Here is a 23,506-nt window from a genome sequence, read left to right on the forward strand (position 1 = left end):
CTCTATTTGGACGGTGCAGCGTAGCACTGTTATTTTCAACAGGCGCAACACGGGATGCTGGCCGGTCTGCTGCGGTGGGCCAAGTTGGGTGTGGCCTCCACCAGGCTGAGGTGTTGACAGGTTCAGCTTAGTGTGGTGACAACTTAGTGCCAAAACAGGAGCACAAGGCGCTGAAAGCTCCCATCTCCAACCACGTCTGTCCTCTGCAGGCCCTCTGCACCGCTCTGCTAATTTCACTGACAGGTGAGCAGAGCGCAGGGAACCAAAACCTCAATCATGAAATGAATACATTTTATCTAAAGTGTGTTTTCTGGTGAACTATTTCATGTTGAAATAATCTATGGGGGACATTATATATTCACAATAGATGTAATAATGTGTAGGGATGTGCGATACCACTTTTTTTCAGACCGATACCAAGTACGAGTACTTCATCTTCAGTACTCACCGATACCGATACTTGCATACCGATACTTTATATATATAAAATTTTAAATAATGCAATGACAGATTATTTTTGAAAATGAATTTTATTTCTAATAAAAAGGCAGCCCAGCCACTATGTTTAAGTCCAAAATAACAGTCTGAAAAATAAAACAAACAACTCTCAGTTTACACTTATTTAACTGAAATTAAGTGCAAGATAAAACAGTTTTCTCTGAGTTTTACACTTTACATAAACTAAGGTTTTTAAATGTACTAATTTTAATGATTTTTTTATGAACTAAAGTCAAAGATAGAACAACCCCCGGGTTTAAAGAGCTGCTCGTGTTATTTGTGCTGCTCTCGGATCTCTGCTCTTCAGTTTCTCGTCTTCTGCAGAGTTTGCCGTCGAGTTGCTGCCGGAGTTTTCTTTTTTTCCAGCACAACAGCGTCAGACTCTCGTCCACAAGCTTCACTCTGAGGTGTTTAAACAAATTACTAGTGGTAAATGAACAACATCGCGCACCTCCTTTAGCAATTTTAGCATTGCAGAGTTAGCATTCTGCAAAGCTCGGCTCGTTTTCACTTATATAAAAGAATTTCCACGCCGGCGGTTCTGGTGAGACGAGCAGCCGTTCTGGATTCATCCTGTTGTCTCTGCTCTGGATGAGACTCATGGAGAATCAACCCGCTGCAGTGTAGCCCTGCGCCTGTCAGCGCTCCAGAGAGGAGCTTCTTCCTCTTTCATGTTTGTCTGCAGCTTGCATCCCATTCGGTTGCACTACCGCCACCTGCTGGTGAGGAGGGCTTACTACGCGTGGGGTTTTCTTGCCGTGAGTATCGGCGGCTGGTATCGGTAGCCTTCACGAGTACCCGATACCTTGAAATAAGGCCAGTATCGGCCCGATACCGATACCTGGTATCGGTACTCGCACATCCCTAATAATGTGGAAGGTTACTGTTTAATGTTTTATATCAATAGATATAATATATGCAATATAATGAGGTTCATGAGATTTAAGTATTTCTGAAGTTTCAGGTGGGTAAATAGTTTATCTTCAGCCTGCACTGCAGCCCTGCCACATCTTAAAATATTTTCATACAAAAGTAAAAATATGGACATGTATGGTTTGTCTAAATTATTCATAAGTGCTATAAATATATCTCAGTGTCAGGATTTGAACATGGAGTCTAATATGAAGAATATTATGAACATTCAGGATATGAAATATATATATTCTATATATTTAGGGCATGCCATGCTCATCAAACGTCTGTCATGTCATTAACAGAGATTTGATGTTTGTTACAAACCAAACTGTTTGAAAATCGGTTGAAATTTGAGAAAACAGTTCAAGTGTCATCAACACAATGTAATGAGCGAGCCAGATTCCCGTACAAAGATGGCCGACCTCTGCGGACATCCGGCTTCTTTGGCCAGCAGCGTGACGAGGCGTCTAGTGTTCTATAAGATATCTATGAAGTCAGTTGCTAGTAGAGGTGGCTTGAGCTGCATTCCCCACTGCGTCTGGCTCAACAGCGACACCTACTGTCAAAAAGAAACATTGAAAAACAACTGAAAGTACAAACTGAAAAGTAAAGATTACTCATAGCAGTAGAGATATTTTAAACGATTTGGGGGTGCCCAGTTTTAGCTTTTACATATTTTAGGCTCTTTTCCCAGCCGTCAGATGTGAGCAGATAAAACACTGCTCGGGGCAGAACACTGCTAAACATCAGAAGCTGTAAAGTGGAGGGAGATCTTCAGCTCATGTCACAGATACTGAATAATCTGCTTCACCTGGAAGGACTGAACCTGGATCGCTTCAAACACAGAGGCTTTTAATACCATTGTTTTCAACATTTGTCATGTATAATTCAGAAGCTGCGATATGACTCATCCAACCCGGGTGTTTTCCGTCTGAAGGCAGGTGCTGAACACACAGCGTTTCTCACAGAGGGCTGAAGTCTGTCCACACACACACACACACACACAGGTCGCACTAGACAAAGGTTTCTCATCACTGGCTGTTTTTTTAGATGGAGGACTTTAAAGCTGGTGTCTGGAGTTTCCATTCGTTTCCAACGTATGAATCATTTTGTAACAGAGCTTCAATGTGTCAGTCTGGTTCCATACTACAATATAATATCAGCATAAAGCAATATAAACATTTATTTATGAGCCCCGCCTTCGTCTCATAGACCCCCATGTTATCGGAAAAAGCGCCGGTCAGCTTCAGCCAATAGATTTCGAGCTTCCGCCTTGTCCTGCTGTCCCTCAACTGGAGCAGCCAGAGAGCACGGCCGCTCGCCCAGCAGAGGAGAGTTAGCTCTGCAGCAGATATATCCACAGTCTGCTGAACATCCACCGTAAACAGCTCAACATGGAGGATGCTGCAGGACTCGGAGGCTCTCATTTTCACCCGACGGATAACAGCGTGCACAATTAAGGGGGTGTGGCTTGGTCGCTCATGAAAGCAGAGGGAGGGGGAACCTGAGACATTGGATGAAAAAAACCTCTCTCTTTCAAAACTCCGGACACGAGCTTTAAAGCAACACTGAGGAACTTTCAGTTTTCGTTGATTTTGGCGGCGCCAGTGGACAAAGCGGTAGTGTTTTGCCTGAAGGAATACTACAGTTCCCATGAGGCCTAGCGCATGGTAAAATGCTGCTCCCGGTGGCGTGCTGTCGGACTGAACTCGCCTACATTAGTTTCCAGTGGCTGTGAGAAGGACGGATAGCGACGAGGTCATGAATCTAATGGATAAACAATGTTCTATCATGATGTGACGCATGCCGTAAAGCAGTCCGCACATGTGGAGCTTTTTAGTGTGCAGGTTTCCTACCACCCTCCTCACAGCTGCTCACCCCTAAATTCCACTGCGTGCGGTCCGCTCAGCTGCGCTCCGCTCCGCTCCGACCGCCGCAGCAAATACGTTGCTATTTTAATGACTGTAGGTGATTCTACAGCCTGCGATCGACTCCGTCTGGGTCCGCCCCGCTCCGCTCCGTCAGTCCAAAATAGAGCCAAGGTCTCCGCACGCATACATTTCCACAGTTCAGATGCACCAAACAGGAAAGAGAACTCCAACAGCCTCCGGCTTTTTACAAAATAAAATCATTTTTTTCTTTATTAAAAACTTTAAACTGTTTAAAGACGTTTTATTTGTCCTCACATTAGTTTTCAGATATATCACGAATAGACATACCATACTGATTAAAATGTACACTTTAAAAAGCAGGCAAACAAAAAATAAAACACACTTTCAAGTTTTATATGACAAACTTCTGTTTTGTCTGTAATCAAGCAACGTCTGTAATCTGTTGAACGTTTCTGAATGTTTACACAGCTGCATATATGGCCCATTTGCAGGCTATTGTCCATAAATTTCGTGTTTTCTACAAAATACATATTCAGGACCATGTATGCATTTTATTCTGAAAGGCCCGAATGTCAACATCCTGTCGCACGAAATTCAGCGTGTTGAAGCACAACAACCAGGATGAAGAGACGCTGATTTTGGAAGTGGAGAATCATAAAATTTTATATGACCCCATCATCCTTTCTACCCGGATGTACAGAGAAAAATGCAAGTGTGGCCCAGACTGCTCAGCTTCTGGAGGTCGATGCTAAACAGCGCTGCGCTGCTCTGCTTCTCCGGCCGGCGGAACAGAGACGCAGCGGAGCGGAGCTGGGCGGAGCTGAGAGCAGCGGTCCGGAGCGCAGCGCAAACACATGCAGTGGAATTTAGGGGTCAGACGCCCTCAGGTCGTGACAGAGGGTCATTCAACTAGTTGTAAGTCGATGTATCATCACAAAAGATATTAAAATGTTTTATTAAGGTTGAAAAGTTCCTTAGTGTAGCTTTAAGGTTTGAAGCAGCTTTTCTACTAACAGAGCAGCAGGTCTGTTTAAATGAGCTGCTTCCAGACTAACTCACCAGGGGCCTTACCAGTAATTCATAATTCATAGAGTCTCAACATGGCAGAAACACCTTAAAAAAAAACTTAACATAAAAATGTAGTAAATTGGTTGCACAATTGTGTGTCCAGGCATTATCAGAACAGTTTTCCTCTTGAGTCAACAGGGTTTTAACGCGCTGCAGCACATAGAGCTCTGAGCCTGGAGGATTCGGGTTCAGAGGTCAGACATGGCCATGGCTACATAGCAAACATTTTTTGTGTCAATTTGTCATTTAATTGAAAACAATTTGAAGTGTGTATCATGAGAAGTATTATTATGTCATAGTGACAGTGTGTGTTTGTAGTACAGAGACAAAGACGTTGTAGTGTTTTTATTCCGTGGTGTGTCTGACTGCTCCCTTTGAACCATTGATGTAGTGTTTATTGTAGAAGATGTAGAAAGGTGAGGGTTCAGGATGGAAACACTCCAAAGCCTCTGAATGTGACTTCCTCACAGTGTCTCCCCTCATGTGCTCATCACCACTCACTGTCTGTCTTACATGTAGATTTAAATTGTATCGAACTTATATCTGTTATTAGTATAGTTTTCATATCTGTCCGTCCTGAACACGTAATTATCTCTTTGTATCTGCTCATGTATATCTTTCTATCTGTTATTTATTTCATTAAATCTGTCTTGGATCTTTATGTAAATTATATTTAATTTATATCTGTCAGCTTATATCTATTACTTAATTATATGTGTCTTCGATTTGTATTTCTGTTATATTTAATTTAAATGTACTAATTAGTTGTGTCGGTCACTGTGTTTTTGTTATGTAATTTTACACTTTAATTTTACATCTGTTTTTCCTTGTATGGTTGAGCTTTGTATTTTTCTACTTTTCTTTCTACGTTTTTTTCTGCTGCGACCCTGCAGTTTCCCCATGCGGGACAAATAAAGGACTTTCAATTCCGTTTCCTTCTGCTTTTTCGTCTCCACCTAGTTTTTCTGAATTGTGCGGTCCCGTACGGCAGCTGTTTTGTTGGTGGTGAGGACCGCAAAGTCACGCGCATTTTTCCCTTCGCAAAATTTGTATAGGTACCTGCTTTGGCGCAGAGTTTGGGGCTCGTTTTGTGTGCCTGCAAGCTCTATAGGTGTGCGGTAGTCCTCAAACTTTTGCAAAACGTCCGCAAGTCCATGGTCTTCATCGTCGAATTCAAATGTGTTGTACACATCAGAATCAGAATCAGAATTCCTTTATTGTCATTGTTCAGAAGAATGCAATGAAACTGAGAACAGCAGCTCTCGTGGGCAGTGCAGATAAACAAAACAGACAAAAGGACAAAATAGTGCAAGACAAAAATAGTGCAAAAACTGTATAAAATAAATAGACTAAAAGTTTGCGTGTCTTGTAAAATAAATATAAAAATAAATATAAATATATTACACAGTTGGTGGTCACATTTTGTTCTTGTTCAGGGACTGGTTATGGTGCAGTATTCAGGGCAATGACAGCTCTTGGATAGAAGCTGTTTTTGAGTCTGTTTGTTTTTGCCCTGAAACGCCTCCCCGAGGGTAGGAGTGGGAAGAGGACATCCAGCGCACCACGGGCTCGTCCTCTTCACTCAGACCAGCTGCTAACAAATACAGCTCAAAACTTTGCATGAAGGATCTCCAGTTGTCATTTACATTCCTGGTAGGGAATTTTCTCTCACAATTATCATGGGCAAAGAATGTCACGATAACGATATTATCACGATATCAGCAAAAATGTAACTAATAATGGTACAAACATTCAGATTCATCTTTAATTTTATTTTTGTTTGTTTTCTCTCTTTTCCCAGATGAATTACATTCAGAATACTTGTCAAATGAGGTGTTGAAACAATATGAGAACAGTAACTGTACAGCTGCATACCAACAGTGTAGTTACACTCCACTAATTAAAATCTGATGAAGTGATTACAGAGGATCCACAGGGTGGGAAATCTGCTGTAACTACAAGATTAACAAAATGATTTGTGGATAGCAGGGACAGAAGGACAACTGATATGTCTACTGAACAATCCCTGGGATATTTTTCTTTTTCTGTTTCCATTCTCTGCTTATGGCAGATTTTTATGAAGGAAAACAAGCATGTTCAGTTTATCAGGTTTCAAGCTTCAGCTCAGCATTTCTTGCAAATTGGCGTGTCGTCAAACTAGTCCGCTTCCACCTTTAGGAACCCAAAAAACTCCCACACCACTGACTTCACTTTCTTCGGGTTAGGATAGAGCGTCTTGCTGTCGTTGTCGGCCACCGCCGACATGTTTATTTCACTTGTGACACTCGCTAACTGGGAGCCACGCTAGCTGGGAGCCGTGCGGCTACCGCTGCTCTGCTGTGTTTATATGTTGTGGGGGGGGGGGGCTGCAGGAGGGAGACGAAGCAGGGCGGAAGAACAGGAGCGGATTTTTAAAATACACTTCAACACGTTTCAAATGGCTCTAGATCCTTTATGCGATATTATCTTGTGCGCGTTTTGAACATGATATTGAAATTTCATTTTTTAATACCACGACTATCGTCAATACCGGTTTACCACGACAGCCCTAATTCCTGGAGAGTCTCAGCTCCTCTGGTTGACGAATATTCGACATATTTCTACATGTACTCCTGGTACCATGTATTGACTGCACTTACACGATGATGCCATTTTGATAACACAACTTTAATCAGGCTGCAACAGGTTAGACAACAGCGCCGCTCAGAGGACAAATGTAATATCAGTACAGAAACATTTTCAGTTGAATTTAAAAAAAAAAAAGAATCAAACCAGATTACTCTCAGTAACTGCGCCCTACACAGGGTCTACGCCGTACATGGTTTTTATGACATGGTTACTTCGAACAGAGAACATTAAAGGGACTTAAGGCAACTTTACAAAATGTACCTCAGTGCTGCTGCGATAGGCGCTGCGTGGAACTGCAGCCACCAGCCAAGGCAGCACGGGAGCGCGCACAAACACTTCACAGACTGTCCGTCTTCACAGCAGTGCACCAGGGATGCTAATGCTGTTTACTACGTCGCAGTTTACTGCAAGACCACAGTGCAGATTATATATAAACAAGCACCATGTCAAGCGACGGCAGCCATGTTCTTCCTGTTCAAGAGCTGTCTGCAACTTCTTCTTTTTCTTCTTCGTGTCGTGTTATGGCAGCTGTCGGCAATGCGCATACAGCGTCAATTTACGTCACATCCCCACGATTGCGCGGGAAATTCGCACGCCGAACTGCAGCCAATTATGTGGCACACAGCCTGTATAAGGCAACAGGATTGGCCTGTTATTTAGGTTTTTAATGCTTCACGGCCCATTAGCATTGAATAAACTGGAAATGCATGTGTAGTTTTTCACAAATCTTGCCTTAAGTCCCTTAAAAGTGAACTTTTCAGTGACCCTCTGGTGGGCTGTGGGTCACAGCTTTGTCTGAGGAGGACTCCCTCATGTCAGCCAAAAGTAAATCTTCATTATAAGCTGGCTTCAGAAATTCTATTATTCTGAAAACGACCCCATCAGAGTTCCATTACAGCCTGTGCAGAGAGACTGTTCAAACTTTCCGCCTCTGTGGCCGTTATGACTGCAGCTCATTGTTTCTGACGCCCACGCTGCTCACTGTCATTTCCCCGCCGCTGCCGCTTCGTAGGAACTGGGAGCGGCTCCGACCAGCGCCGCTCCGTCATCAGCAGCTCAGCTGGAGGCCAGCTCACACCTCACACACTGCAAGCACCACACACACTGCAAGCATACACACACACACGCACGCACACACACTGCAAGCACACACACACACACACACACACACACGCTCAGTCTTGTATTTCTATCCTTGTGGGGACCGTCCATTGACTCCCATTCATGTCTAGCCCCTAACCCTGACCCTTACCCTAACCCTAACCCACACCACAACAAAGCCTAACCCTAAAGAAATGTTTTTGCACTTTTACTTTTTTCAGTAACAACAACATGGTCAAGAAAACACTGTTTCTCCTACTTAGGACCGGAAAAAGGTCCCCACAAGGCACGTCGTTCCACTTTTTGCTATCCTTGTGGGGACATTTGGCCCCGACAAGGATAGAAATACGAGAACACACACACACACACACACACACACACACACACACACAGACTCTCAGCGGCAGAATCTGGCTGAGAAGTTTGCTGCTGCTGTCTGATGGAGCCAACAGACTGAGGAAGGTTCCATTAAAGATCTGTTATGACATGAACATGTAAAATACTCCATACTTCATGATCTCAATAAAATAAAATAAAATAAAATAAAATAAAATAAAATAAAATAAAATGAAATAAAAGAATAACATTTAAAGCCATTTTATTAACATATTAAACATTTCTGGGTCACCACATGCATGCTGCTTGTATCAAACCAACCCAGATGAAGATATTTGGTATATTTAATGATTCCTTGATATTTTAACAGTCTGGAGACAAGAGCCGAGGGTCCTCAAGCAAGATGGCGACCACGCTGCCACGTCACGTGACGTCGACTGAAATCACGTCTGTGGAATTCCTGACGTAAATAAATGATTGACAAAAAGAAGCGCGAGGAGGAAATACAAACTAACACCCGTGACATGTCTTCTCAACACCCGTATGGAAATAAGGAGGCGCGCGTTTCCAGAGTGCTGCTGGGAAAAGACGTGCTGGAAGAGTGACACACACACACACACACACACACACACACACACACACACACACACACACACACACACACACACACCCCTAAAGTGTCAATCGTTCAACCGGATGTAACGTGTTGACGAAACGGATCGCGAGCTTCAAACATAGAGCTGTGAAAGTAGAATCCCAGAGAACTTCAGGTAGATTAATCCCCGGCTGTAAGCATAAAGGCCGCAGACCGGTAGGAAACACACACACTCTACAGAAGCACGTTCATGTACTTTTATAGAGAAGTAGACATACACGACATTTACTGGTTCTCAACAGGAGGATCCTCATCCAAGATGGCGCCGCGGCAGCGCTCTACGGTTGTGTGTCTACACTCCGTGCTCTGGTTGCAGCGCTCTATGTGTCGGACGCGCCTGGCTGTGCGGTGCAGCGTACTGCCCTGGCAGCTCCGTGTCCCGGGCCGCAGCGGAGCCGTGTGGAGCAGTATGGAGCAGTGATCCGGCCCCGGGCCCTGCTGGCTGTGCGCTGCCGGGGAAGCTCGCTCCGGGCGGGGACGCCGCTCTGGGAAGTTCTGCCGCGGATCGATCGGTCGGCTGGATGTTGACAGAGCCGCTGCTGGCTCCACAGGCCCAGAAGACCAGGAAACACTCTGATGTTTGAAGGTAAAAAACAAACCTCCCGTGAACACTCCTCCACCCTCCGGACCGAGCGGCGCGGCAGCTGCGGCTCCACCTCTCCTCCAAACCCGGAGGCAGAGTCCCTCTGGACAGAGCAACTTTCCTCCATGAGTCGAACTTCTGAAACCTCACTGAAGTGTAATGGACACACCTCACACACACACACACACACACACACACACACACACACACACACACACACACACACACACAGAGCTGGGGAAGGCTGTGAAGTCTTTGTGTCAGGTGAGGATTTTTATTTTCGTACCATCAGCAGTCTGAAACATTTGGAGTTGGTTGAAGACCAAACTGGACAGTTTGTGTCCTGTGGACTGAGAGGAGTGTGTCACCGTGTTCTACAGCCTCAGAGCTGTGGTCACATATATCACACACACACACGCACACACACACACACACACACACACACACACACACACACACACACACACACACACACACACACACACCCTGTGATGAGTGGACAGCACTTCCTCGTCCTCAGTATGGCTGCATCACATCTTGAAAATGATCATCATATTCACAACACACACATCAGACTGGAGTGTGTGGTGTTCCTCATGCACCACTCGTCCATCCATCCCTCCATCTGTCCATCCGTCCGTCCATCAGTCATCATCTCACCACCAGCCCTGGCACAAAGTGGCGTCCTGCTGCAGGAAGCTGAGCATCAGGATTGCTTTTATATTAAGAAGTGTGTGTGTGTGTGTGTGTGTGTGTGTGTGTGTGTAGGAGATGGCGACCGCCCTCAGTGGTAGGAACCCAGGTGGGCGTGGGCCAAACAGGGGCAAGGGTCGGATCCTGGGCTTCATCGATGCCATCCAGGACGCCGTGGGGCCGCCCAAGCAGGCGGTGGCTGATCGCAGGACTGTGGAGAAGACCTGGAAGCTCATGGACAAAGTTGTGAGTGTGGACACACACACACACACACACACACACACACACACACACACACACACACACACACACACAGCAGGAAACGATAGCAGGGTCTGGGGTCTGCTAAATAATAATGTTAACACTCCATGAATAAAATGATCTAAAGTTCACCTAAAGCGTGTCACTGGAGTGAAGCATGCTGCTGAGCGGTGGAGCAGCAGGCCTGCTGGGAGGACTGCTGAGGTTCAGGTTGGGTGTGTTCTTCATGGACTCCATCAGCGTGTTGCAGAGAGACGTGGTTCTGTCCCGTCAGGAGTCAGGAAGCGGACCCTGCTGTCAGAACCGGTGCTGCATTGATGGATTTCTTTGTCTCAGGTCCGACTCTGCCAAAATCCCCGGCTGCAGCTGAAGAACAGCCCGCCCTACATCCTGGACATCCTGCCCGACGCCTACCAGCACCTGCGGCTCATTCTGGGCAAATACGAGGAGACCCAGAGACTGGCGCAGCTCAGCGAGAACGACTACTTCAAGGTCTACATCGACAGCCTGATGAGGAAGTCCAAGCAGGCCATCCGGCTCTTCAAGGAAGGGAAAGACACCATGTACGAGGAGCAGTCTCAGGACAGGTGAGGACGACCCGGCCGCCACACTGTCCCTCTGGCCCTCCACCAGAGCTGCTGTCACAGCTGCTGGAACGCAATTATCAAATGGAAATGTGAGAGCAGAAGGCGGTGATTCACAACCCCGTGGCAGAGGAGCACTGTGTTCAGGACGCCTCACTGAGGCTGCTCTGCAGAGCTGCTCTGTAGAGCTGCTTTAGAGAGCTGTGAACATAATAAGCCAAGCAGCTCAAAAACACAATAAAAATTAATTACTTAATTGAAAAAAAACCCCATCATTTTTCAAATGTGCATTGGCACAAGGTAGACTGTTTAATGTGAAAGAACACAATAAGGACTGTTCTGAATGTTCCTCATTGTCAGATATAGAGACTTGGAATTGAAGAGTTTTTAATGTCCTGCTGTTCAGTCGGTCCTCAGTGAATCCACCACAGTCCGCCACCCGGGACTCTGGATCAGGTCCAGAACTCTCAGAATGTTCCTGGTTCACTAAAGTCCACTAACAAAAAACCTCACAGCGTGGCTCCGATCACCGTGCTCCCCATGAACAAAACAAGCGCTTCTCCCTCTTCCTTCAACCAATCAGAACTCTGGCAGACACAAGGCCCGCCCCCCGACCAATCACCGACACACCTGGACCTGACCTTGACTGACGGCCGGGATCCAATCACTGCTCGGCTGGTTCTAGCTTCTCTCCATCATTTATTTGTTTTTCGCTGTATATTTTTCTTTCTGGTTACAGAAATGGCAAAACGCCCATATTTGATAAAATATCATTTTCGCTGTATTAAAATCCTGTGAAACCGCATCACCTGACCGGTGTGGTTTATCCACCAGAGCTGGGCTTCCCTGGAACATTCCGGGGTCCTGGGTTTACCTTGGGAGCGTTCGGGGCTGGCCCATGGCGCACACTGGCCAGTACTGGACCCCGGTCAGAACCAAGGGCCAGTACTGGACCCCGGTCAGAACCAGGGGCCAGTACTGGACCCCGGTCAGAACCAGGGGCCAGTGCTGGACCCCGGTCAGAACTGATCACCGGGCTGAAGGTGGCGCTGTGGCGGCGGTGGCGGCGGCGGACATGCTGTGTTTCCAGGGTTACAGCAGTTGAGTGCTCGGAGCTGGCGGTGTGAGACGGGACTGACTCACCGTCAGAGTGGGAGGTGGAGCAGAGCCGCTCTGCAGGACTCGTGGTTTTTCTGCTTGTGGTTTTTCCTGTGATATAAAAGCTGCGAGCATGACATGTACCAGGCCTGTGCACGAGAGCAGTCAGTGTCTGGATGTTTGACAGTGTTTCAAATGAATATTCAGTTTGAGCCTGAATGAAAGAAGCGCCCATCGTTGCTTTCCCAGAATGACCTGAATGCATTACAGTCGCTGGTATTGATCGTTCAGTGGCGGTGGAGACCGAGGGAGGTGGATGTGGCACTAAGTGGTCCAGTGATGCTGAAACACGAAGCCTCTGGAACAGCAGGATCCTGGACTGTGGACTGGGTTTGGAAAACAACGTCTGCTTCAGGAATATTCCTATTCCTAAAATAGGAATCTGACTATTGGAGCTGCAGAGCTGCCTGAGCCTGATCCTCCTCTCTGACGGAGTGCCTGAGCCCACCGGAGCCGGCACCGGAGCCGGTCCCCGAGCCGGAGCCCGAGCCGCTGCCAGAGTCGATGGGGGTTTGCATTTTAGCTAAATGCTAACCTGCAGACTTCTGCATGGAACCAAGAACCTCCTGCGTTTAAAGTCTGGTCAGCTTGTTGGAGAGTGTGATTCCAGGCTTCAGGTCTCAGCGTTTAAACTGCAGAAACTGAACGGTGGGTGTTCAGTCAGCCAAGGGTGTCCAGCTGTGGACTCTGTCCTCCGTCTGCTGGGACATTCTATCAGAGGTGAGACGTGCTCACAGTGAAGCTGGAGGTGTAGAGTTTGAACCTGCAGGACTCCATCATAGTCTTGTGCAGCTGTAGCGAGGGGAAAACCCCGTGCACTGCACAATATTTAAATATTTCCTCTGTTGAGCTCTGCAGCGGTGTTTTTCACCTCTGTGAGATTTCTGCTTTCCATTCGTCTATTTGTGGTTGAGTGCAGTCAGCACTGGCCTCGGCAGACGAGACGTGATCTCCTGCCCTGCTGCTCTTTAGGAGCAGGAAATCAACAAGTTCCCTCAAAAACAGTCAGAAGCCTCTTCAGGTCTGCACTGCTTACATGTGTGCATTTGGTCAGAACAGATGTTGAAGATTTAAAAGTGGAAAACATTTGTTTTGACAGATTTTTCTGAATATACTGACTCAGCGTTTTTCCACACACCAGTGAATCCTTCGCTGAGTCCTGCCGGACGATCTTAACGAGTAATGCAGCTACTTTGTTTGAATGGCTTCAGAAAGACAGTTCGTCTCAGGTTTGTTGTCTGTTGATGTGCATTGCTTTGCCTCTTGGGATTTGTACACAGACGTTTCTGTGTGCTTGCTGAAGGATGGCCATGTCTCCTGAGCCGGTCCACTGTGTCTGATTGCAGTGACCCTCACTGAATTATTCAGAAAGCATGGCAGCAGCTGTTACGTGGAAACAGGTAATTCAGCAGGTGCTGTCCACCAGTGACGTGTCGGACAAGTGTTGACACGGCCTGACCTGCCGACTTTGCGTCTAGACGAAGTGAAAGAGCTCTCTGCTCCTTCACAGCAGCTCCTGCCGGTGTGGGATGAATGTTTTACATCAACCATCTTCTGACCAAGAACCATGACAGAGGCTCACTGTGCATGAGCAGACAGCAGAGGGCCTCCCATCTGCTAGTGGACTCCTCCAGTGGACTCCTCCAGTAGACTCCTCCAGTAGCAGTAGACTCCTCCAGTAGCAGTACTGGAGTAAAGTAAAGAGATGTGGTCTTCTGGACCAGCTGGTCTCATCTGTCTTCATCCAGTGAGCTTCTCTACTTTCTGTCTCTCCATGGTTCTGCTGCTGACCCTGGTCTCTGTCTCTCTGGACCTTCTCGGTGGATTAGTCCTGCCTGTGGATCTCTGCCCCCCCGCTCTGCTTCTTGCAGTGGTTCAGGGAGTTCCGTGTTCCATTTGAATTTACTGACCTTACAGCCGCGTGTCCACGGACCGCTGCCCCGGCTTCAGCTACAGCAGCAGGCAGGGTCACACCCAGAGGCCGGAAACTATCCATGAAGACAAATCCAGGGTCTGGGTCCTGCCCCCCACCAGTCCAGGGTCTGGGTCCCTGCCCTCCACTTGCGCGGGGCTCGGCCTAAGCCCCCGACCCATCCAGGCTCCAGGTCCACCCCCAAACGTTGGTGTCCTTTCGGTAACAGTAGAAGAACGCCTGCTAAAGCGCCCGTGCTCATTCCCTTCTGTCTTGACTGCGTTGGGTATACACCTGGCCCTGCTGGCATCATGCAAACACACCAGTTCAGTAATTCCTCGTGCTCGTCACGTGAACTGTCATTGACCGCTGTGAACCTGAGCAGTTGCCTCACGTCTGTGCTGCTATCCAGCAGCAGTCACTCTTTACATCTTTAGCTTTTTCCCTACATTGGTTTGAATATCCAAAATTGTCGGCCTCTGAGCAGTGCTGGTTTGGTGAACTGTTCCCCTTCAGATCAGGCTCCGGTCTATATTTTTCATATCGTAGCCGTGTTGTCCTACTTCAGAGGACACAGGAACACCGTGCTCATCGTCCATGTTTGTCCTTGTTGGTGATGTTATCGTGGTGAGTGAAATTGAAATCTTTGCTTCTGCTTTTCTCAGTGGTTTGCAGTGGAACTCTGTGAAGAGGGAATCTGTCAGTCTTCTTGAAAGATGCGGTTTTCCTGATAGAACTTCCATATTAGAGCAGACAGTACTGCTGCTGGAATGAAGAGATCAGAAATGAATTTGCAGGTTGCACCAAATGGCTGTGCGGGCCACATGCAGCCCTTCTCTCACGTCAACCACAGCTGCTGCAGCTGCAGGAGCTGGATGCCATTTATCCTGAGATGCTGTGATCCAGCAGGTCTGAGGAGGAAACAGTGAAGAGCTGCTTCTCTTCACTGATGCAGCTATGAGGCTCCAGGAGGTTTCTGGGAGACGTTGAGTCTGAATACATGGAGCAGGGACGATGCTAAATGCTAAATGCTAACCTACAGAGTCCTGCAGAGAGCAAAGTGCACCCCACTTCAACCAACTCTTAAATTTGACGGAGTTGTTGAACATTGTTGTTGAAGATATTTCAGGGATGATTTTTAAACGTCTGAATTGCTGGCTGGTACCGGCAGGCCCAGCGAACTGCTGCCTGAGGGGTTGAGGAGACAAGAACCTGGGTCTGGGAGTTCAGGAGGCCACGGAGGAAGACTACTGGTCAGCTTTAAAGAAATGTTGACAAAACTATCCTCCGCCTCAGGAGGGAAAAGCGTTTTCCACCAACACTGTTTGCCGTGGAGGAGGGGAGCCGCTGACCTCCACTGGGACTTCCAGGACCTCCTCAATCCCGTCACCACGTCTTCAGTGGAGGAAGCAGAGTCTGAGGTCTCAGGTGTGGACTGAGGACTCAGCAGTGGACTGAGGACTCAGAGGTGGACTTAGGTCTGAGGTCTCAGAGGTGGACTCGTCCATCACCCAAGCTGAAGTCACAGAGGTGGTTGGTCAGCTCCTCGGTGGCAAGGCACCGGGGGAGGACGAGGTTGTCCCTGAGTACCTTCAGTCTCTGGATGTGCAGGACTGTCTTTGTTGACGCGTCTCTGCAGCATTGCGTGGCGGTCGGGGACAGAACCTCTGGACTGGACGACCGGGGTGGTGGTGCTCCAACTATGAAGGATGAGATTCCTTCACCTCCCAGGAAAACAGTGTTTCAGGACGCTATCCGTTCACCCACAATTTACACAGGCAATTTCAGAAAATCATGAGCAAAAAAAAGTTGCACAGGTTTCCCGACCCATGCTAAATATCTGTTCAGCAGTGTCCGACTTTGTCATGGTCTAAATTATTCTCCATGCTTGTGCTAGCGGAGCGCCACAGCGCCATTAGCAGTGGTTTCCTGAGTGGCTCCACCGGGTTGAGCCACAGTGGCGCCTCAGCGGTCCAAACCGGCGGTCGGTTGCATTTTGCGAGTAAATCTGCTCATATGGCCACCCTCAACATTCCCCCGTGGCTACTGCCATGCTCGGTGCACGTGATCCCGGCAGGGCGCGACACGGCGCCCGTGCAGGCTGCACTCCCCCCGTTTAATCCGCTCCGCCACACGCTGCATCTCTCATTCCGCTTGTACTTTCTTCTTCATTTGTTCATGTTTGGACCTGCTTGTTCTTCTTCTTCTTCTTCTTCTGTGGTAATGGTGGTTGCCGGCAGCTTTTAGGCTCATTACCGCCACCTAAGGTTGGAATCAGGACTCGCTTTTTTTCTTTTTCTTTTTTTTTTTTTACTCACTCGTGTGTTCGTGGTGTGATTGTGTGTACCGACCCGTGACGGTACGGGATGAATACAAATACCGTTACACTCCTAGTGCACACCACGCCGGCGGAGCGCGGTGCTCTGCGCCCCATAACTGTCCAAATCAAGTAAACTCTCCCAAACGGCAACCTGCACAGCGCTCTCTGAGGACTTGACAGAACGTTCTCTTGGCATGGATGTTACTCAGGATTCCACTCAAAGAAGCAGATCAAGTTTTCTTTTCCCAATTCTTTTATTGTCAACAAATCTTTGGATCCTTAAGTTCCTTTATACCGCTTTCCCACTGGCCAAAAAACCCGTTAAAACTCTCTAATACCCGGCTCCTCATGGCGGTGGGAAATGGTTTAAATGGCATTCTGACCCGGGTCGATCAACCCTGCAACCGACCCGGGTTTTAATCGACTCGACTCCAATCGGCTTTTAGTGTGAAAGCCAAACCCGGGTCGACGCGGTGATTTACGTGAGGACGTTGACGTAGCATGGCTACGTTAGCACGCTTGTTGTTGTTTTTAGACATAGCAGGGAGTAGTTTCTGCACCTGATGCTGCCCTTATACGGTCCCAGATACAATCTGCATCTCTCTCTAAAGCTAGGGTTGGCGATCTTGGAAAACTAGTGTTATCATGTAGCATCTCCCCAAGGCTCCGCCTAGCTAGCTCCGCCCAGCTCCCACCCCATTGGAGGAGCTCCCGTTGGGAGCGGAGACGCGGAGACGTCCGCGTCCAGTGCGTTCCTGGCGTAACCGTCCTCAGCACTTTGTTTCTTCGTTTTTCTTTATTTGCACTACTCCAAGGTATTGCGCACTCAGCGGTAAGTAAACCCCCAACCGTTCTGCAACGACGCTCCGTCCTTCTACGTGCACTGAACCAGGGTCAGTGCACGTGTACATGTACGCGCACGGGGCAGGTCGAACGGCGAAGGGGTTTGATTGGTTTAAATGAAGGTGTCCCCTCAAGACTATTGGTTGCTGTTTGTCCCGTTTTCCTCCTGCTGTAGATAGCGGATATTTTCCAAACTACTTTAAAAACAGAACATGAATTGCTTCCCATCGGGTCATAAAGATCATTTTAACCAGTATTTAAAAAAATGTATCTCATTCAAATCGCCAACCCGAGCTTTAACTTGAATCTGGGGTCCATGGCTGTGGCGGCTGACGGCCGGCAGAGAGCATCGAACACATGCGTCTCTGATGCCACGCCCCGATGATACATGCTTCAACATGCTGCTGCTATTTCCACCAGGTGGCGCTATCGCCATCCTTTTTGGTAAAATGAAGAGCCGAAAATGTAGCGTCCGACATTTTTCCTCAGAGCGTCAGTTCTCGTTCGCGTTTTCTGGCTCTCGCAAGAGCATTTGTCACGGCACCCGGAAGAAAGGAATCGTTAAGCGAATCGTTAACATAAAATGTAGACGATGTCGATGGATTGAACCATTTGGAACCGGTTCTCAACAAGAACCGGTTCTGGATTCCATCTCTAATGTTATAGATGTAGCACACAAGCTCTGGTGAAGCACATGTATCACTCCATGAAAGGGTGTCGCTCTGTTGGGTGACTGAGCAGGGGTCTCCCTGTGTGGATGTGATTGGACGGGGGTCTCCCTGTGTGAATGTGATTGGACGGGGGTCTCCCTGTGTGGATGTGATTGGACGGGGGTCTCCCTGTGTGGATGTGATTGGACGGGGGTCTCCCTGTGTGGATGTGATTGGACGGGGGTCTTCCTGTGTGAATGTGATTGGACGGGGGTCTTCCTGTGTGAATGTGATTGGACGGAGGTCTCCCTGTGTGAATGTGATTGGACGGGGGTCTCCCTGTGTGAATGTGATTGGACGGGGGTCTTCCTGTGTGAATGTGATTGGACGGAGGTCTCCCTGTGTGAATGCGATTGGACGGGGGTCTCCCTGTGTGAATGTGATTGGACGAAGGTCTCCCTGTGTGAATGTGATTGGACGGGGGTCTTCCTGTGTGAATGTGATTGGACGGGGGTCTCCCTGTGTGAATGTGATTGGACGGGGGTCTTCCTGTGTGAATGTGATTGGACGGGGGTCTCCCTGTGTGAATGTGATTGGACGGGGGTCTCCCTGTGTGAATGTGATTGGACGGGGGTCTCCCTGTGTGAATGTGATTGGACGGGGGTCTTCCTGTCTGGATTGCGAAAGAGTTGGTGAGTCCCGTGTTTTTTAGCGTCTGTCTCTCTCTGTCCTCTCTTCCACAGACGTAACTTGACCAAGCTGTCTCTGATCTTCAGCCACATGCTGGCTGAAATCAAAGCCATCTTCCCTGGAGGACACTTCCAGGGAGACTCCTTCAGGATCACTAAAGCCGACGCTGCCGACTTCTGGAGGAGATTCTTTGGAGAAAAGTGAGTTTTGTGCCACTTGTTGACACCATTTGAAGAGAAGGTGAATGAATCGATCCCATTTCAGGGTGGAGCTGCTCTTCCCCTGCTCCAGCAGGGTGGAACTGCTCTCACCCCAAGAAATTCCACTTCTCCTAAAGTCTGCAAGACTGAATTTCAGTTCTAAAGAGCAGAGTAATACCTCAAAAACATTCCTGACCAAAACTGAACACACCAAAGTGTCATAACAGGATTCACTTTAATTGTTAAAACAAACAAACAAAAAAATTTCACGCAAAGTGGAGCTTGAGCTTCGTTCTTCTTCCAGGCCTGTTTCTTCCCTTTTAGCCACATTTCCAGAGCCACAGCAGCTCTTTGTCATGTGACCAGGCTGTTCCTACTCACACTGGTGTTTCACATAAACTGGTTTTCCTGTTAGCTGGTGATCAACTTCCTGTTCGTCACGTCAGATGTTAAACTGAGGCTCTGTTTCTACCTGACGTTACTGAGCTGATCAGAGGAGACTTCCAGCAGAACCAGACCCAGAGGAGACTTCCAGCAGAACCAGACCCAGAGGAGACTTTCTGTAGAACCAGACCCAGAGGAGACTTTCTGCAGAACCAGACCCAGAGGAGACTTCCAGCAGAACCAGACCCAGAGGAGACTTCCAGCAGAACCAGACCCAGAGGAGACTTTCTGTAGAACCAGACCCAGAGGAGACTTTCTGCAGAACCAGACCCAGAGGAGACTTCCAGCAGAACCAGACCCAGAGGAGACTTTCTGTAGAACCAGACCCAGAGGAGACTTTCTGCAGAACCAGACCCAGAGGAGAATTCCAGCAGAACCAGACCCAGAGGAGACTTTCTGTAGAACCAGACCCAGAGGAGACTTTCTGCAGAACCAGACCCAGAGGAGACTTCCAGCAGAACCAGACCCAGAGGAGACTTTCTGTAGAACCAGACCCAGAGGAGACTTTCTGCAGAACCAGACCCAGAGGAGAATTCCTGCAGAACCAGACCCAGAGGAGACTTCCAGCAGAACCAGACCCAGAGGAGACTTTCTGCAGAACCAGACCCAGAGGAGAATTCCTGCAGAACCAGACCCAGAGGAGACTTCCAGCAGAACCAGACCCAGAGGAGACTTTCTGTAGAACCAGACCCAGAGGAGACTTTCTGCAGAACCAGACCCAGAGGAGAATTCCTGCAGAACCAGACCCAGAGGAGACTTCCAGCAGAACCAGACCCAGAGGAGACTTTCTGCAGAACCAGACCCAGAGGAGAATTCCTGCAGAACCAGACCCAGAGGAGACTTCCAGCAGAACCAGACCCAGAGGAGACTTTCTGCAGAACCAGACCCAGAGGAGACTTTCTGTAGAACCAGACTCAGAGGAGACTTTCTGTAGAACCAGACCCAGAGGAGACTTTCTGCAGAACCAGACCCAGAGGAGACTTCCAGCAGAACCAGACCCAGAGGAGACTTTCTGCAGAACCAGACCCAGAGGAGACTTTCTGTAGAACCAGACCCAGAGGAGACTTTCTGCAGAACCAGACCCAGAGGAGAATTCCTGCAGAACCAGACCCAGAGGAGACTTCCAGCAGAACCAGACCCAGAGGAGACTTTCTGCAGAACCAGACCCAGAGGAGAATTCCTGCAGAACCAGACCCAGAGGAGACTTCCAGCAGAACCAGACCCAGAGGAGACTTTCTGTAGAACCAGACCCAGAGGAGACTTTCTGCAGAACCAGACCCAGAGGAGAATTCCTGCAGAACCAGACCCAGAGGAGACTTCCAGCAGAACCAGACCCAGAGGAGACTTTCTGCAGAACCAGACCCAGAGGAGAATTCCTGCAGAACCAGACCCAGAGGAGACTTCCAGCAGAACCAGACCCAGAGGAGACTTTCTGCAGAACCAGACCCAGAGGAGACTTTCTGTAGAACCAGACTCAGAGGAGACTTTCTGTAGAACCAGACCCAGAGGAGACTTTCTGCAGAACCAGACCCAGAGGAGACTTCCAGCAGAACCAGACCCAGAGGAGACTTTCTGCAGAACCAGACTCAGAGGAGACTTTCTGCAGAACCAGACCCAGAGGAGACTTTCTGCAGAACCAGACTCAGAGGAGACTTCCAGCAGAACCAGACCCAGAGGAGACTTCCAGCAGAACCAGACCCAGAGGAGACTTTCTGTAGAACCAGACTCAGAGGAGACTTTCTGTAGAACCAGACCCAGAGGAGACTTCCAGCAGAACCAGACCCAGAGGAGACTTTCTGTAGAACCAGACCCAGAGGAGACTTCCAGCAGAACCAGACCCAGAGGAGACTTTCTGCAGAACCAGACCCAGAGGAGAATTCCTGCAGAACCAGACCCAGAGGAGACTTTCTGTAGAACCAGACCCAGAGGAGACTTTCTGCAGAACCAGACCCAGAGGAGACTTCCAGCAGAACCAGACCCAGAGGAGACTTTCTGCAGAACCAGACCCAGAGGAGAATTCCTGCAGAACCAGACCCAGAGGAGACTTCCAGCAGAACCAGACCCAGAGGAGACTTTCTGTAGAACCAGACCCAGAGGAGACTTTCTGCAGAACCAGACCCAGAGGAGAATTGCTGCAGAACCAGACCCAGAGGAGACTTTCTGTAGAACCAGACTCAGAGGAGACTTTCTGTAGAACCAGACCCAGAGGAGACTTTCTGCAGAACCAGACCCAGAGGAGACTTCCAGCAGAACCAGACCCAGAGGAGACTTTCTGCAGAACCAGACTCAGAGGAGACTTTCTGCAGAACCAGACCCAGAGGAGACTTTCTGCAGAACCAGACTCAGAGGAGACTTCCAGCAGAACCAGACCCAGAGGAGACTTCCAGCAGAACCAGACCCAGAGGAGACTTTCTGCAGAACCAGACCCAGAGGAGACTTCCAGCAGAACCAGACCCAGAGGAGACTTTCTGTAGAACCAGACTCAGAGGAGAATTCCAGCAGAACCAGACCCAGAGGAGACTTTCTGCAGAACCAGACCCAGAGGAGACTTCCAGCAGAACCAGACCCAGAGGAGACTTTCTGTAGAACCAGACTCAGAGGAGACTTTCTGTAGAACCAGACTCAGAGGAGACTTTCTGTAGAACCAGACTCAGACTCCTTGAGCAGGTGAAGTGTGCGGTCAGCACTGGTAAACCCTCCCGGTGAGCTGCGTGGCATTTGTCTTGGTCCTGCGGCTCCTGGTCAGGACCTTGTCTGGACCTGTTGCAGGACCATCGTGCCGTGGAAAGTCTTCCGACAGTGCCTTCACGACGTGCACCCCATCAGCTCGGGCCTGGAGGCCATGGCCCTCAAGTCCACCATCGACCTCACCTGCAACGACTACATCTCCGTGTTCGAGTTCGACATCTTCACCCGCCTCTTCCAGGTAGGACACCTGTCAGTCCCACCTGTCCACCTCTGCTCCTTCTACTGCTGTCTTCGGCACGACGCCAGGCATTGCTCATGGGACAGAACCCAGGGAGCCTCAAAGGGACTGATTAATGTCCAAAGTAGTGATGTCCACTGTGAACAGACGAAGCTCAAAGCTGAGTCTGTTCACAGTGGACCGGAACAGCCAGAGTCTGTCCAGCAGGAGACGCTGTCCCCACAGCAGGACACGCTGTCCCCACAGCAGGAGACGCTGTCCCCACAGCAGGAGACGCTGTCCCCACAGCAGGACACGCTGTCCCCACAGCAGGGCACGCAGTCCTCACAGCAGGAGACGCTGTCCTCACAGCAGGAGACGCTGTCCCCACAGCAGGAGACGCTGTCCCCACAGCAGGAGACGCTGTCTCCACAGCAGGGCACGCTGTCCCCACAGCAGGGCACGCTGTCCCCACAGCAGGGCACGCTGTCCCCACAGCAGCTGCTGAGGATGATGGTGGTGATGGTGATGATGATGCTGTTGATGGTGATGATGATGGTGATCATGATGATGGTGGTGATGATGATGCTGAGGATGGTGATGATGATGATGATGATGATGATGATGGTGATTATGATGATGATAATGATGATGATGATGTTGATGGTGCTGATGATGATGGTGAGGATGATGATGATGCTGAGGAAGGTGATAATGATGCTGCTGATGAGGATGGTGATGATGATGATGGTGATGATGATGGTGATGATGCTGATGATGATGGTGGTGATGATGATGATGATGCTGATGATGATGGTGGTGATGGTGATGATGATGATGCTGAGGATGGTGATGATGATGATGGTGATGATGATGGTGATGATGATGCTGCTGATGATGGTGATGATGATGATGCTGGTGATGATGATGATGATGCTTTTGATGATGCTGATGAGGAGGATGATGATGAATCTGCTGCTGCTGATGATGTTGATTTTGCTGATGATGGTGAGGATGATGATGATGCTGAGGAAGGTGATGATGATAATGATGCTGCTGCTGCTGATGATGATGATGCTGAGGATGATGATGATGATGGTGATGATGATGGTGATGATGCTGAGGAAGGTGATGATGGTGATGATGATGATGGTGTTGATGATGGTGATG

The 23,506-nt window shown here is 48.7% G+C and overlaps 1 protein-coding gene across 1 annotated transcript in view; it reads left to right on the forward strand.

Moving 5' to 3' along the window:
- The first annotated feature begins 9,395 nt into the window (after positions 1-9,395).
- LOC115395385 (E3 ubiquitin-protein ligase CBL-B-B-like) overlaps positions 9,396-23,506 on the forward strand; it is a 30,044-nt gene continuing 15,933 nt past the window's right edge. Inside the window, exons 1-5 of the mRNA XM_030100909.1 lie at positions 9,396-9,679; positions 10,445-10,615; positions 10,967-11,217; positions 18,841-18,987; positions 22,201-22,357. Coding sequence (XP_029956769.1) covers positions 10,448-10,615; positions 10,967-11,217; positions 18,841-18,987; positions 22,201-22,357 — 723 coding nt within the window. The 5' untranslated portion in view covers positions 9,396-9,679; positions 10,445-10,447. The remainder of the gene's footprint in view (positions 9,680-10,444; positions 10,616-10,966; positions 11,218-18,840; positions 18,988-22,200; positions 22,358-23,506) is intronic.

Source organism: Salarias fasciatus, chromosome 10, assembly GCF_902148845.1.
Source record: "Salarias fasciatus chromosome 10, fSalaFa1.1, whole genome shotgun sequence".
In the NCBI taxonomy this organism is placed as follows: Eukaryota; Metazoa; Chordata; class Actinopteri; order Blenniiformes; family Blenniidae; genus Salarias; species Salarias fasciatus.